Source organism: Myodes glareolus, chromosome 10 (assembly GCF_982192425.1).
Source record: "Myodes glareolus chromosome 10, mMyoGla1.1, whole genome shotgun sequence".
Taxonomy (NCBI): Eukaryota; Metazoa; Chordata; class Mammalia; order Rodentia; family Cricetidae; genus Myodes; species Myodes glareolus.
In genome coordinates this window covers 58,472,808-58,490,482 of record NC_142035.1, presented here as the reverse complement: position 1 = coordinate 58,490,482, position 17,675 = coordinate 58,472,808, and the positions used below count along the sequence as shown (strand labels likewise).

General features: G+C 39.1%; 1 protein-coding gene across 4 annotated transcripts in view; it reads right to left on the bottom strand.

The window, feature by feature from the left end:
• Tmem87a (transmembrane protein 87A) overlaps positions 1 to 17,675 on the bottom strand; it is a 53,042-nt gene that overhangs the window by 24,449 nt on the left and 10,918 nt on the right. For all 4 annotated transcript variants that reach the window (XM_048459730.3, XM_048459732.3, XM_048459731.3 and 1 more), the window contains exons 4-9: positions 17,038 to 17,151; positions 14,832 to 14,885; positions 14,701 to 14,745; positions 7,405 to 7,522; positions 2,462 to 2,523; positions 1,095 to 1,278 (exon numbers count right to left, since the gene is read on the bottom strand). In XM_048459730.3, coding sequence (XP_048315687.1) covers positions 1,095 to 1,278; positions 2,462 to 2,523; positions 7,405 to 7,522; positions 14,701 to 14,745; positions 14,832 to 14,885; positions 17,038 to 17,151 — 577 coding nt within the window. The remainder of the gene's footprint in view (positions 1 to 1,094; positions 1,279 to 2,461; positions 2,524 to 7,404; positions 7,523 to 14,700; positions 14,746 to 14,831; positions 14,886 to 17,037; positions 17,152 to 17,675) is intronic.

Genomic DNA, 17,675 nt, shown 5'->3' with positions numbered 1-17,675 from the left:
AGTATCGAGGGAATTTTCCTACCATTTACTTTTACAAACTGAAATACAGCTATACAAGGAAAGCATACACGTGTACCCTAGTGCACGTGCATAATTTTCAATTCACATCTTCTATTTTCAAGTCTTCATATCTTGCAATAATTATTAGTGAACAAATAGTCTGAAAGAAAGCTAAAACCATCTCAATAGTCTACAATACCAAGTAATTTGTAATAAGCAGTCAACTTTATCAAACCATAAGCATATTCCCATTTTCTTGGTATTACTGTATTTTATCAAGTCTAAGACTCATTCCAAATACACGGGCACAAAAATCTATGTGTCTTTCAATCAGTGCCATCTTATAATTAAATTGGCATTGTTTACTTTCTTTCTTAATGTTAGCTTGGCTATCAATGACAACTGGGATTTAAGAAATATAAAAATCACTTCCCAAATGACCACTTTTGTGTGTGTGTTTCAACAAAATTATTCTTGCATCATTGTATCCTTGAACCATAAGATTAAGTGGAACAGTCACAATGACGGTGATTCTGTTGTGGTAATTTTAATAAGAAACTTTGGAAAAGTCGACCTATGTAACCACTGCTGACTTGAGAGATGTTGTCATGCATTTCAACCATCATCAAAAAATGGCAAATTTGGAGCTGCAGAGATGGCTCAGCAGTTAAGCATTTGTACTGCTCTTGCAGAAGACTTAAGTGGTTCCCATTGCTCACACTGGGAGACCCATAACTGCCTGTAACTTTGGTTCCATGGGGGATCTGATCTTTCTGGTCTCCACAGGCACCTGTACTTATGTGCATGAAATACATCCATCCTCAAATACAGATTATTTTAAAAATATAAATCTTAGGGGAGAAAAAAGGCAAATTTGGGTCTGGTGAGATGGCTCAGCAGATAAAGGTGTTTGATGCCAAACCAGACAACCTAAGTTCAATCCCCAAAAACATGCATGGAGAAAGGAGAAAACTGACTCCCTTTGGTTGTCCTCTGACCTCCACAGGCACATGGACCATGTCATAACATATGCACCCTCACACATACACAAAATAAACAAACATAATTTTTTAAATGGCACTTCTTTAACATACCTGATTCTCCTTTGTACCGGATATTCTGAAATTCTGCATAAAACACAGCTTTCTCAAACATTCCCAGAAAGATGACAGCACCAATCCAAAACTGAATTCTCAGGAGATCTCTCCAGTAGCAAGCAGACCATGCCAGCCAGAGAACACCAAATAGGACGTACACAATACACATCACCATGAAAAACTGTGATCCAATTGGGAATTAAATAAAAAGGAGAATTAGGACCAAGAACCAAATATTTAGATTTAAAATCAACATACGGTATAACAAACCACAAAAAAAAGATTTTACCTTCTTTTTGGAAAAAAAATGATATTTCTAGTGTACAATACTAATAAACAATAAAGAATGATCTAGTTTTAAACAGAGGAGACTACAGAAGGACTTGTCCTCAAGAATGCCTGCTCCTTGCATTAACTGGGACTTTTAAGCTCAAAACCCAGCAATAAAACAAAGAAAAACCAGGCCTGACAAGCTGGGACGCAGAATCCTGAGGCAACGGAGCACAACTAAAATGGGAAACTATAAAAGGGGAAGGAAGAGAGAACAGCTCTGAACACAAGTCTGCCAATAGACAAGGATATCTCGGCACAGGCTAACCACAGTTTGCACACTTACATTATAAAGATTCATCCTTATCACATGAGTGGGCTCAGGGCTAGATTACAGCAAGGTGTGCCCTACTCTTAACCCAGATGTGAACTGCAAAGTGGTCACTGAGATACTGTCCACAGCTACAATAGTCACTGACCTTCTCATTTTACAGATAAACGAGGCCCACAGGGCTACACTTACTCTGTCGAGGTTACTCTCTGGGGAGATGGCTCAGCACTCATGGCTCTTGCAGAGGACCTGGATTTAGTTCCCAACACCCACATGGGCTCACAACCATCCTTAACCATAGCTCCAGTATATCAGATGCCTTCATCTGATCTCTGCAGGCACTAGGCTCTCATGTGGTAAACACTCATACCCATAATATAAAATAAGAAAATCTAATTTAAAAGGAAAAAAGTTAGTATCAAAACCTCAAGTAAAAATTTCTGGGGCTGGAGAGATGGCTCAGCGGTTAAGAGCATTGCCTGCTTTTCCAAAGGTCCTGAGTTCAATTCCCAGCAACCACATGGTGGCTCACAACCATCTGTAATGAGGTCTGGTGCCCTCTCTGGCCTGAAGGCAGACATGTAGGCAAATATTGTATGCATAATAAATGAATAAATAAATAAATTGTTTAAAAAAAAATTTCTGACCGGCACAGCAATAATCCTTTAATGAGACAGAGCTACAAAACAGACAATTTTCATACTAAATTAAATTTCATGCTAAATTAATTTATTGCCAAGGTTAAAAGCACATGCTGACTCACGATCATCAGCGGGTAGTCTTCAAGAGTGAGGTATTCATAGGGACCTTTTACTTCAACAGTCACTGGCAAAGCAAATTAATTTGGTAGATTTAGTAATTAAACAAAAACTCCAATTAACGCTTACTTTATTAAATTAGTAACAGTTTCATCAACTCACTTTTAAACATTTCAATCATGGTGATTAGTACATTAGAAATATACAGTAACTTTGAAATCCATGAATTAGTCTCATGGTTCATTCACGATCTAGTCTTTTTGTTTGATTGTTTGTTTGTTTATTCATTTGTTTGTTTTTGAGACAGAAATTCACTATGTAGCTCTAGCTGTCCTGGAACTCGGTCTGTAGACCAGGCTGGTGTCAAACACAGAGATTCACCTGCCTCTGCCTCCCAAGGGCTAGGATTAAAGGATTAAGTGTGACACTATGTCTGGCTCACACTCCAGTCTTAAGTGAGAAAGTCCTCTTCCAGATTCATATTCTCTGTGTGTGTCGCAATGGATTTGTGCACGTTAGAAAACATTTGTGTGTTCATGTTTGTAGACTCTTCAGGTGCTATGCCTGCTTCCCCCACTATCTTCTTTTTGAGACAGAGTCTCTCTCACTAGCCTAGAAAGCACCAAGTCAGGTAGACTCACTGACCAGTAAGCCCAGGGGACTCTGCCTACTCCCCCTTCCCCCGCCACCCCTACCATGCGGTGATACAAATGCACACTGCCACACCTAGCTTGTTTCTGTGAGTTCTGGGAACAGAGCTGGGGGTCCTCCTTGTAAACACTTCATGAACATTTTACAGACGACCTCCTCAGTCCCATACTCACGACCTGAAGACCAGACGAAATGACATTCCTTCACGAAGCCATCCTCAAGCTTTCATCTAGAACCATGCCACCTCCTTTAAATTCCAAACACTCTTGGTATACTTTTTTCAATGTATTCCTAATATTCTTGTCTTCTGTCCATCTTTACTATATCTCCCTAATTTTTTTAAATTATTTTATGATCTTTCAAGACAGATATCACTTTAAAAATGAAGAGTACTTTTAAAAAAGCTTAAAATCATAATAATTTATACAAGTGATACACCATCCCTGGTAAAATAAGATGTAAAGACAATCCAGCAGCTCCCTAATTATATAAGCAGAATCTTCACTTAGGAATGAAAACCAAACCAACAAGAACCCATACAAGTTCAGATCAAAGCCCAGCACCGTTTATCAAACTTAAACTGACCTTTTCCAGAACTTACTATCGAACATTTTGTAAAAATCTGACTAATAAATAGGAACAACAACAAAAAGTGTTATCTACAAGATAAATCAGAAATATGCCTCATTGAAACGACTCTACTGATCATAAGATTAACTGCTTTGAGACAGTGACATGGTACATGACTATAATCTGGAAGGAGAAGCAGGAAAGTTTGAGAGTTCTGGGAAAGTTTGAAGCCAGTCTGAGCCATGAGACCCTGTCTCAATAAAAGACTGATGGTTTAAAAACTGTCACTGATAAAAGAGTTGAATAAATTCTAGGAATGACTGATAAGCGAATTTCTGACTTAGCTGGGTTTGGTACTTGACCAATAATTGTAGCACCTGACACACAGAGGAGCCATGACTTTGATGCCTGGCTCCATCAAAGACTTTAACGAGAAGGTGAAGGAAGTCACATGTGGTGGCCCAGACTTATACTCTCAGCTTTTGGGAAGCTGGGGAAGGATTGCTGCAAGTCTGAGACCAAGCTGGACTATACAGCTAAGTCCTGTCTCAAAAACACATCAAAACAAGACATCCGGTCTAGGTACAACACTTGCACAGCATACGAGAGACCCTAGGTCCAATTCCAGCACTGGAAAACAAATACAAACAAAAAAGATGAAAGAAAAGAACATTCAGAGATAATTCTAGACTTTCAGATGATATTAACAAACCATGGTTAACAAACCAAACCATGCCTTAATGTGTCTCCTCTGTATGCTTACATACAAATACATGTATGTAAAAAAAGGAAAGAAGGAAGGAAGGAAGGAAGGAAGGAAGGAAGGAAGGAAGGAAGGAAGGAAGGAAAAAAGGAAGGAAACATTAACTGTGAAAACAAGACAAATATTTCCAGGAATGGAAATGGAATGGAAACACGTCACAGCACAGGAGACTAAAGCCATAGCCATGATGGCTTCTGGTCATAAAAACAGGGTATGACAGTTTACATAGAGTGCTCTTGCACTCACTAAAGCACTCACTAACGATCCAAACAGCAAAAAGAGACCTGTGTCAGGTTAGATGCATGAAGTGGGTGAAGCAGGGCCTCTTTCCCCCTTCTTTATGAGTTGATTAAAAATAAATATCGTTAACTGCTCTCTTCTGCCTATTTATAGCCCATTAGAAAGGTGTGAGCCTAGAGCAGTGGTTCGCAACCTGTGGGCTGCAACCCCTTTAGAGATAAACAGACTTTCACAGGGGTCACATCCAGATATCCTGCATATCATATACTTACATTACAACTCATAACAGTACCAAAATTATAATTATGAAGTAGCAATGAAAGAAATTTTATGATTGGGCATCACCACAACATGAGGAACTGTATTAAATGGTCAGAGCATTAGGAAGGTTGAGAACCACTAACGTAGGGAAACACATATTCCAAGGTCCAGAAATTATACCAGCCCACTACCTGGTCTGCCTAGATCTGCTTTATCTCCCTATCACTATGGAGCAAAGCAAAGCCCATTTCTGAATTGTGAGTTAAGGACTCAACATAAGTATTTAAAATTTAGCCTGGTGGTAGTGGGGCATGCCTTTAACCCCAGCAGAGAAAGGCAGATCTAAAAAAAAAATTAACAAAGCCAAAGCTAGTCCACTGGGATAAAAATAAAACAAAATTCCATGGTGATTTAACAAGCTAAAGAACACAAAAGCAATATTAAAAGACTATTATTTATGTAATTCTTGGTTTTGTGTGTGTGATATATGTGTACCAATATATGCTTTGTGTGTAAGCATGCACACATGTAGAGGACAGAGGCTGATTTCAGGCAGCTTCCTCAGTTGCTCTCCATCTCATATTTTGAGACAGGGTCTCTCACTGAACCTGGGCTGGCAGCAGTCCCAGGGATCTGTCTCTGTCTGCCTGTGTGCTGGGATCACAGAGCCTTACCACTGTGCCAGCTTTACAGTTGGGGGCTAGGAACCCAAACTCAGTTCCTCATGCTTGAGCAGAAAGTACTTGACTACTGAGCCATCTCTCCAGCACATCATTTCTGGGGTTTTGTAACAAGCAGAGCCTCATATACAACCAGGTGGCTTCAAATTCACTATGTAGCCAAGGATAACCTTAAACTCCTTGATTCTCCTGCTGCCACCTCTTCATTGCTGGAGTTATGTGTACCCAACATGACTAACCATAGTAAAGATTATGAAAAGGAATAGACACAGATACTTGTAAAGAAATACGAAAAAAGCTTGTCAATAAATTTGAAATCTTGAATGCAATCAACACTTTCTCACAATACATGCACACCTCTGATATGAGGAAAAAGAACTAGAACAAAATACTATTTTTAATAGTAAAAATACTGTCTTTTACTATTAAAGAAAACCTACAGAGGTTGGTAGACAGAATCAGACTGCAACAGTAGCACAAGAAAAGTTCTAACAGAAGGAACAGGCGAGTCTACTCTTTAAAACTGTCTGCAGAATATAAAATTAGGGATAGTCTCCAGTTCAGTACATGAGGTTTTCATAATTTGGATGCCAAATCAATGAATGATAGTGTAAGAAAAGAAAATTATAGGACAACTTATCTCAAACACAGATTTAAATAAACAAAAGGAATCCAACAATATATATGAAAAAGAAGGTATGGGTATGTTTGTGTATTTTAATAAGACTAAGCAAAAAATGGTCTAAAACTGAAACCAATTAATACAATCATCACATAAACAAAAAAACTTATATGATCTTGTTTTGAGACAGGATCTCATAATTAAGTCTGGGCTGTCTTGGAACTTGCTAGATATCCCTGATTGGGTCATGAACTTATAATACTCTTGCCTTGGGCTCTGGAGTGCTAGGATTATATAGATGAATGCCACCATGTCTGGCCTATTTGTTAATTTTAATCCATATACAATTACGCCATTGCGTCCTTTCTTAGCATTAAAAAAAAAAAGATGAAAATACTCAGTAAGTTCAGAAACAAGGATATCCTTACCCAAGTTAAGAGTATTTTGAGGGGAAAAAAATCTACAGTAAACAGTACATTTAATGGTGAAATATATCAATTAAGTCAGAGGTTAAGACAAGAACAGCTGCTATCGTTTCTACTCAATACTCTACTGAGAGAACAAGGATCGGCAAGGAAACTACACAGAACAAATTAAAACCAAAAATGGAAAAGCAGAGAAACTACAACAGTTACTGCAGAATCCCAGGTAAAGGGTAAAGACTCCGAGAGTTACATAGCTACAGAAGAAAGGAAGATAGGAAATTCTTGAGAACTGGAAAGATGGCTCAGAGGGTAAGAGGACAAATTCCTCTTCCATAAGACTGGAGTTCAGATCCTAGCACCCATGTGGGAAGTCTTACAACCACCTGTAAGTGTAACCAACAGGAACCTGAACTCACATGGACATAAGTGCTCTTAGACACATAATTTTGAAATAAATCTTAAAAATAAAGAAAGAAAAACTTTTGATGTTAAGAAATTATCAGTGATAATTAATTTGAAATCAAAATTTGAAAGTATACTTCAAAATACTAAAGAAAACTTAAAGTATTCATAGCAAGAGAACTAAAGAAAGAAAAATAAAGCCAATTATCTACCCATAGACAGTATAAGGGGTTTGCTAGATGTACAAAAATATTTATACTTTTCCCACTTCATATCAATCATGCATAAAGCAAACAGAAAATCAGGTATTTTTAAAGCTATGAATTGAACTTACTGATAAAAAGATTACTCAGTGCATTTTCTTTTGGTGATTCCTTTGAGGACGAAATGTCAACATGCACGATAAAAATGTACGGTGCATCCTGCCAAGTCTGCAATGGTTCATGCAATGCCTAGGGAGGAAATGGGGCATCAAAACTTCAAGTCTCAATAATTCAGAGCACAAGTTAATAATACAGTATGAAAACACTGCTCCAGAATACAGCCCAGAAGTCAGCTTTCATTCACTGAAATAGCCATCAAAAGCAAGACAAGCTTGTAGAGCACATGGCAAAGTAGGCAAGATCGTGAATTGACAAAACACAGTCCTCTGCATTCTTGCCATACAAAGGTCTAAATTTAACATTATTTATTTTTTACAAAGAAAAAAACAAAATTAAAAATCATTGAGTTTAATTTTTAACTCATGCTAGAATAATTATATTTTATATATCTATTATGAAATTAATTTAAAATAAAGATTGCATCACAAAAACATCCTTGATGTCAATACAGAAAAAAGCTCATATGTATGAGTATAAACACACTCTCTCTCTCCTGAACCAAATTCCCTTTTCCAAGCTAACAGCATCTATGCTGACATGGTCTCATATTTAAACAAAAACTTTCACCATAACTTACTCTAGGTGGGTGGGAAAGCAGTGATTTTTGCCTCTTTAAATTACTGCCTCTTTAGTCAGGGTAGTTAACAGTCCTCGATGCTAAGAGATAGTAACCCTTGATTTGCTCACTCAGGAATCTTTACAAACAATATTAAAATGTAAAGATAAAGGAGATGTGGAGGTGCAGGGAACCATGGCCTGGTCTAGCTGCCTTAAGAGGTATGCACTGGCTGGTTGGTGGTAGTGCACGTTTTTAATCCCTGCACTCAGAAGGCAGAGACAGGTGGATCTCTGTGAGTTTTAGGCCAGTCTGGTCTACAGAGCAGGCTTCAAAGCTACAGAGAAACCCTGTCTTGAACTGCAAACCTCCCACCCCCCAAAAAAGAGGTATGCATCATGGATTTTTCAAGTTAGAGTCTGTGGCTCCTGGGGTACTGTATGCCTTTCAGTTCCTGAGAAACCGGGCACCCCCTCAGACAGTGAAGCATCCAGACCACCTGTGTATCTCTGCATTCCATTCCCTAGAAGCCAGTGAAGCATAAATAAGTTTGACAGAATTAGTCTTATGAGTCTTAGACATTAATCTTGTATACCCTATATAGCTTGCAAACATCATTGTATCCTGGCAATGTATTCTTCCTGGCAACAACCATTATATTCTGTTTCTGATAAAGGTATAAAAAGTCTGATTGCTGCAATAAACCTGTCTCAGCTTTAGTCTTGCTGAGACCTCTCCAACCTGACCTGATTTTAAATTCCACAAATCCTATCAGGACACCCTAGCTCAGTAAGTAAGCACTGGCGCTTACCATGGAGGAAAACCATTGGTCTCTTCTTCAACTGTGAAAGGAGGTTCCACTATTTAGACCTGCAGCTGGTTACTGTGGTCTTAAAAGGAAAAGGTTTCACCCAGAGATCTCCAGGTAATGAAACCCCACAGATGTTACACATTGATACAATGTGGAATCATGCTTTCCCTCTAGTAATCAAAAGGTCCTGCAACCCAAGGAAACTTAGAATGCAATAGATTCCATGACACAATTCCAAGTCCAAGAAAGCAGATACATCCTTCAACTCTACGATCACTTGTAATTTCAGCAACAACTGCAAGCCATGCTGAAGCCATACTTGGGTCTCTGCCAGTCTCTCTCCTCAAGGAGGATACTGGGAAATGTATAACTTCAAAGTCATAAGCGTCCTATGTTCTATTACTCACAATTACTGAACCTTTCCTGAACTTAGTCATTAATCAATTAGTGTAATAAACTGCTCTGCTATTAATTTCTTACATCTTAAAATTACCTCTTATAAATTTCAAAATGTTCTGATTAATTTTCATAGTCTAGGACTTGACAAGTGTAGTATCTTTAGCTTACAAAAGGTAAGTAACAGAGTTACAGATTTTTAATCTTGCAAAAGAAGCATCTATATTCCACACACTCTGATGGGGATGTAACATTTGCTACATGTTTAGTCTTAATAAACCTATCAGATAAGCAGTTATTAACTATTGCTTGTTTTTATTAATTGAAGTAAATTTCATATGTCATAATTTTAACCATGTAACTGAGAATAGCATAATTCAGTGGAATGTGACATCAAAATTTTTTTTGAGACAAGGTCTCTCAGGCTGTTTAACCTGTGCTTAAGTAATTATGTTGCTTCAGATTCCTAAGTAGCTGGGACTCTACACACCTGCCACAGTACCCAGTCCTACAATGTTGCTAACCTCCCAAAAAAGTAGACCCTTATTCAATTCGCAATAATATCCATCTCTCCCTCCCCCACCACCACTTGGAATAACTCACCTACTTTCTGCTTTCACAGAGTTTTCTGTTGTGGACATTTCAAATCAATGGGATAAATTAAACAGTGTCTGTCTTTTAGCATCTGGCTGGTCTCATAGTTTTCAAAGTTTTCTATTAGTATTGACTTCATTTTTGTCAATCACATTATAACTTACAAGCATAAAACCTTGTTCACTCCTACTTAGGATCTTGTGAGCACCCCAATCCTAGAAATTCATGCTGAATTTAGAAAGCTGTGGCTACTGCTCATTCTTTTATAGCTCTTTTGTCTTCAGACTTCCATTATGCACACAGATCCACACAATGGATGCACAGGTCTTCAAGACTTTGTTCATTTGCTTTCACCCTTTGTTCTCTCTAGACCTCTCAACAGGGAACTCCAGCTGACCCACTCTGGAAGCATTCTTCTTCTACCTGCTCCAACAGTGACAGCCTCTCCTCACTTTTTCACTTTAGTCAATGCTCTTTTCAGCTTCTTGGCTTCCATTTTGTTGTTTTGTGGCAGAGTGCCATCATGTTTCCCAAGCTGGCCTCAAATGTAACGGACCCCTCCTGTTCCAGTCTCCCGAGTGCTGGTTTACAACACTTACAGCCATAAGTTACTATATGTGTCTCAGCTTTGTGATTCCCACTTACTCCTTTTTAGAACTTGTATCTGCTTCTTCCTGGTTTCCCCTTTGTATTTGTTCATTCTTTCCTTTCATTCTTTTGAGCACATTTTAAAAGTTCAAAGTCTTTCCTTCATCTAAAGTAATGCAAATGTCTTCAAAAGCTTTCTAAAAATTCCATTTAAACTTGCCATTTTCTTTCTTGGCATCGCTCACAGTTGTTTATTGAAAACAGAACATTGAGGATGACAGGAGATCCTGGCCCTCCTGGTTGGAGGGGGTGGGTGTTCTGAAGTGGCTTTTCTGAAATATTTTTGTAAATTCTATGTACTTTGTCCTGTGTGGCTACCAGCGCCTGTGTTTGTTTATATGCCTGCCTGACTCCTTCCTTTCATTGTTTTCAGTTCTGGAGGCTAAATCTAGGACCTCACACATGTCGGGTGAGCATTCTACCACTGAGCTACAGCCACCGCCAACTCTGTGTTTCTGTAGCTGAGTAGCTGGCTACTATTTTAACGAGATTTCCTAAAACATCAGGAGCTAAATAATAAGGTAAAAAGAAAAGATCCAGCCCTAGTCCTTTCAGACTGGAGCAAGTCTTCACTTCACTGTAACCAGCGGGCACAAAAGCTATCTACAGTCTCCTCAAAGCCCGTGTCCTGCTCTAGCACACACAAGAGCTTTGCAGAGCTCGTTTCCTTCCATTACCCCCTTTAGCCTTTTTCTTTCCAGGTTTTGTGGTCTTATCTTTTGCTTGCCCACTTTCCCTATGATGCTGCAACCCAGAACTTTTGACTCTAAATATACTTGGCAAACTCAACCAGAACGCCACTCAGCCTTGGGAATGCCGAGTCAGAGAGCATACAGGCAAGTCCTTAACCAGATTCACTAGTGACTTGTCAGTCCAGACAAAAATCACAGTCACAATTCTTGAGTAAATTCTAGACTTATATTCCTGGCACCAACAAACTTATCAAGAACTAGAAGTTGCCATTATTCTGCCTGATCTTGTAAGCAAGGGTGATTCAAAACACCTTAGCATTCTATCATTGCAATGCAGCAACTTCTTTCTCCAGTATGGCTCAACCAGTGAAGAGCCTGCTTCAGATGCCTGGTGACCTCATTTTGATCCCCAGAGCCCATATAAAAGTGGAGGAGAGACCTAGCTTCACAGAGCTGTCCTCTGACTTTCAGTTGTGCACCATGACATATACACCCCTCCCCTATCTAACAGACCATGAACGATGCAAGTCATAATCTAAACACAGATGCTCTGAGAAAGATATACTATAAGGATAATTCTGTCTCTAACACATTATATCTTCAGTCAAGTAATAAACCGTAAGGATTATTATAAAACCAAACACGCCTTTAACATACAATCATCAAGTATGCTCCTTTTCATACACCTAAATAAACTGAAGATCTATATCCACACAAAACCCCCATAGAAATGTTTATAATTAGAACTTAAAAGCAATCAAGATGTCCTTCAATAGGTGAATGGATACCAAACAGTGAAATAATACTCCGCTCTAAAAAGAAATGAATTATCTAACCACCAGAAAATATAAAAGAACTTCAAAGGCATATTATGGAGAAGCCAATCTGAAAAAGCTATATAGTGATCTGACTACAATCAGATGATATCCAAAAAATGCATATAAGTAGTAAAAAAAAAAATCAGTGATTGTCAGGGTTTAGGAAGGATGGAGAGACGAAAGGCAGAGAACAGGGATTTTAGAGCCGAAGGTACTCTGTATAACAGCATCATGGTGGGAATGCCATTGTATAGCTGTCAAAACCAATAGGATACACAACATAAACAGTGAATGTTATGTAGACCAGGCTTTCCTGGAACTCTAGAGACCTGCCTGCCTCTGAATGTTGGGATTAAGGTGTGTATCAGCATGCCCTGTCCTATTAATTTTTTCAAGCTATGATCAACTATATGGCAGTCATAAGAAAAGGCAAAACAGGTTTAGAGGTCCCTAAAAAGATTATCTGCTTGAGATGACTGGCAATTTACTAAACTCCTGTAATATAAGGGGTTCTTTCTGACCTGACTCAGAACTACTCAGTGTTCTGCCTACTGTCAACACACTCAAGAACAGTTACTAACAGCCGCAGCCTGGTGTGACACAAACAGCTATGCGCATCAAGAAGCTGAACAAAACCTTAAAGGAAAAGTTTGTAGAATGGGGTCTTTTTGTGGAGTCTGAACTCTCGACTATTTCTGGAAACCCAGACAGCACACACATGTGCAGGGCTATGCACAGGCCCAGGAGAGGGCTGAGAAGGCCCCACCACTCAGTCTGGGCTGTCTCAGTGCTTGAAGCAGGCAGGAAGAAGGGTTAAGGCAAAACTGTTAAACTGGGAAAGAAGTCACACACAGAACCATGTATTATAAGATTCCACCATACAAAATGCCTCAAAGATGGAAGTTTAGTGCTGAGAACAGAGAGACTCAGGGAGGGAAAAGTGGGACTCCCTCAATTTCAGAGCCAAGAATTCTAAAGCCAGCAGCTGGGGGTTGTGTGACTTTTCAACACACTTATAGCCCACCAAATGTCACGCTTTAAAGGACAAATGTGTGATATGTAGTATGTCTTAATAAAACTGTCACAAAACTAGAAACATAAGCCAGGAATGTGGCCCAGGCCTATAACCCCAGCACTTAGGAGGCTTGCTTGGGCTATACAGTCAGTCAGATTTTGTGAAGTGAAGAAACCAAAAATAAATAAATAAAAACCTAAAATAAAAATTAAAACTTTAATAGTTATGTGAAAAACATGATCTAAAATGGTTACCTATATATTTCCTCTATACTTTAAACTGGAAATGTTTTTAAGGAAATTAGTTATATATTTTTTTGAAAAATCTTATGTGTCTGTTTCGGCTAAGTGTGTGCAATTACCAGTAGAAGCCAGCAGAGGTCAGAAAGGAGAAACTGGGGCTAGAGTTACAGGTGGTTGTGAGCCAGCTCATCCAGGTGCTGAGAACCAAAAATAACTTGGGGCCTCTGGAAGGGTAGTGGTGTTCTTAATTACAGAGTAATCTCTTCCGGCCCCAGGAAATAGTTATAGATGAGCCTCACATAACTGTATTATAAAAAGCGTAACTAGGTTTTGGTTTTACTTCAATTTTCTAAAGTTTCTTCCAATTAATTTCAGACTGAGTTTAAATTTCTGTGAACTAGTTTCTTCTTGTTTATAAATATTTATTGGCAGAGGGGAAGGATTCCCAAGGCGATACAGGTTATGTTGTTTAAAAAAAAAAAAGAAAATCTCAGGTGGAAGAGATGGCCCTGCACCTCACCAACTGCAGCACTCGGGAGAGTGAGACCTGTACCTTGTCTGGACAAGACAGTAGAGCTGGCCCTGGAGGTGTGGGTGCAGGGGAAATAGCCCCACTTCTTGCTGCCTGCTGCAGTGGGCGAGTTAGCGTGGGCAGGGCTGGAGAGCTCGCCCTGGGTGGCAATGAGGGAAGTAACCCACCTACATCCAGGCCCAGAACTAGGGTTCTAAGTTGTCCCACCCCAGCATCCACCTCATATATGAACTGCTGGAGCATGTGAAGGAGCCGAACCTGCAGATCCAAAGCTGCAGGATCTCCATTACACAAGGCAACAACAGGATACCCAAGAGTCTCAGGAGGCCCAGTATTAAGGGTGTAGCAGAAGCCTTGAACAGACCAGTGGCTCACTGCAGTGAACACTTACAAGTAAAGATGTATACTGAGACCCACTGTGTCACACTACAGCTTCCATGTTCTTTTTTTGTTTGTTTGTGTTTTTTTTTTGGGGGGGGGGTTGTTTGTTTTCCAAGAAAGGGTTTCTCTGTGAAGCACTCCTGGTTGTCCTGGAACTCACTCTGTAGACCAGGCTGGCCTCAAACTAACAGAGACCTACCTGCCTCCCAAGTGCTGTGATTAAAGGTGTGTACCACCACCGCTTGGCTTTTGTTGGTTTTTACTTTATTTTATTTTATTGGAGGGGGGATTGCAAGGGTAGAAAGTGAATATGAAAGAATAGGTAGATAATAGGATCACGATGCAGGATGTGAAATTCACAGAGAATCAATAAAAAGCAAAAAAAAATTCTAGAAAATACAAAGAATAAAAACTATTCATAATATAATCTAAAAACAACCATTATCACCATTTTGGTGTGCAGTTTCTGGTCTTGATTCCCATTTTAAATGTTAGAACACCAAAAGAAAACTATTTGAACATCAAACATACATGTTAATGCCCCAAATGCCCAAATACTTACAGTTTTATCCCCTGTAAAGGTAAGATTTGTTCCATTCTCCTTAGCCTTCAATTAAAAAAAAAGGAAGAAGACAGAAAATTACTTCACAGTTTTTACACTGTTCTCAGAAATACATAAGGAAAAATAATTACCTCCTGTTTTTCTCCTAAAAGAGGAAGTCGATGCATAAGATCCCCAGAAAAGCTCTATAAAAAAATTAAATATTTTAGTAAAAGTTCAAAATACCTAGAAATGGTTAATGAAAAACATATAATACAGTAAAAAAAAAAAACCCTAGTAACAGCATCAACAGATAACAAAACTTACAATTAATTACAAACAAGAAAACCCTGCTAAGCATAGCATGGCCCCAACTGGCCCAAGTCTTAGACAAAAGCCGCATGTCTGGAGTAGAGAAGGTCAGCAGAGTCCCTCTCACTCAAATCAACAAGACGAAGCTTAAAGTCATCAGTAGTTGAGGTGTTTTCCTTCCTTCGGTAACTGGACTGTACAATTCAGTGCTTACAATAGACTAGAAGACAGTGTACCCTATGACTCTGGAAATATGACAGCAAACCTGAGAGTAACAGGACGCAGCAAGCAGCTTTCTACAATCAAATCCAACCAGCCCTTCCAGACGAAGGAATGAATTTAAAGAACAAAAGATAATAAATTACTCAATGTCACAGTTTCTTCTGTTTGCCATCAATTTTGAACCATTTTAAAACTTCTCTTTTCCTACTTACTCCATAAAGTCTAAACTAAGACAAAACTCACAATTTAATTATCAATTACTTCATTCATTTATTGTTATTAAATTACAATCTTCTACCCATTACTTTAGTGACTGAACAGAAAACCTACCTTCTGGTGAACTATCTGTACAGCAGTTTGCTAAACATATCTAAGCAAATGCAACAAAGACAGAGTGAAACCGCTGTTAACAATAACAAGAACTACCTGACGGTGGTGGTGTACGCACCGCCTTTAAACCCAGCACTCGGGAGGTAGAGGCAGGTGGATCTCTGTGAAGGCAGCCTGGTCTACAGAGCAAGCTCCAGGACAACAGGAGCTACACAGAGAAAAACCTGCCTCGAAAACAGAACACACAACAACAACAAAGCCCAATAACGATAACTATTTTCAATACCTCTAAAGCTTTTCTACACACTACAAATTTTCCATCCAAATACTGTGTTAGCTCCTGTTTCTAAAGGACAAAAACTGAATTTCAGGTCTGGGCAATAGCTCAGTGGGAAAAGGGCTTGATGCTCAAGCACGAGGACCCCAGTTTGGAGATTCAACAACTACACACAAAGCCAAGCAAGGTGATGTAGTATGTAACCCCGGGATGGGGGAAGCAGAGACAAGTAGATCCCAGGGGTTTACTTGCCACCCCATCTACCTAAAATAGCAAGTGCAAGGTAAATGAGCAATACTGTCTCAAAAAATACAGTAAAATTATATGAAGTAAGGTAGAGAAGTGAATGAAGACAGACTGATGTCAATCTCTGGCCTCTACATGCACATGTATGGACAAGCGCACCAACATACACAGTATAGGCTTGTATAGACACACACACAAAGTTCACAAACTTTAAAAAAATAGAATTTTAAATAAAAATAGCATTCATGAAATTACATATTTATGTAAGCATTAATAAATGTAGAATCATATTATTATTTACCTCTCTATATATTATTCACTCTTCTTCACACAAAGGTGTAAAATTTAACCATAAAGTAGCAATGCCCTTTAAGATATATAATAAAATCTAAAACCTCTGATTATCTGAAGACACATCAACTACATAAGAGAATTAAAATTTGTTTTGCTAAATGACCATTAACAGATGAGTAGATAAATAAAACGTGCTATGTACATATAACAGAATTTCGCCCTAAAAGGGGATCAAGTTTGGGTACACGCTATAACACAGAAGATCCTAGAAAACACGAAGTCCATATCAAAAAGGTCAAAAGCTCAAACGCCTCTGTGAGTACCCAGGACTGTCACACTCATAGGGACGAAGCAGAAGAGCAGATAATGAGGAGCATGAGGAGATGACGACTCCTGAGCGAGTACCCAGTGCAGGTTAGCAGGATGACAGTGACAATGGACACTGGTGACAACTGCACAGCATGAATGAACTGGAAGCTACCCAATCCAACATTCAGAAATACAGCAACGTAACTTTCACAAGAATCTGCTGATAACACAGATCAAAGTGATCTTCTTAAAAGGATTAAGATCTCTTCTAGAGGAACGATCTATCATATAAACAATGGCCATAGGAGAAATTCAGACATTACTTTTTTCACCTCATCTATTTCCTTCCAACCACTATCAGAGGTTACCTGGGCTTTATAGAGTTCACTACAGTTCTGAAATAATTTTGATGATGTTTGGTATCTCCCAGACAAGCCTTTTTTGTCCTTGAGATTTTCCAAATATGACTCTACTTCAGTCGCCTAGAAAAACAAGGAAGATACAAAGTTTTAGCTCACCTGTTGCAAATCAGGTTAGAGGACAACAAAGAATCAAACTGTAGTACAAATAAAACTGCCATTTTAGAAATCAATAGCAGAGGCCTGGGAACATGGCTCAGTGCAAAAAGTTCTTGTCTTAAAAGCACAAAACCAAACCATGACGCCGAGCTTCAGAACCTATATAAAACAAGCTGGGTGTAGAGGGCAGTCCTTGCGATCTTAGTGTATGAGAGGTGGAGACAGGCAGGGTCCTGGGGCTCACTGGTTGGCCAGCCAGTCTAGCCTGCTTGATGAGATCCAGGCCAATGACAGAACTTGTTTTGAAAACACAAGGTAGAGGGCATCTGAACACCTGAAGCTGTCTTTTAGCCTGCACACATAAGCGCCTGGATATGCACAGGCACACAAGTGCACATACACATACATTTGCTCCCCCTCGCTCTTACATGATTACATGATGGCTAGCAAGATGGCTCAGTAGGGAATGTGTGACAACCTGAGCTCAA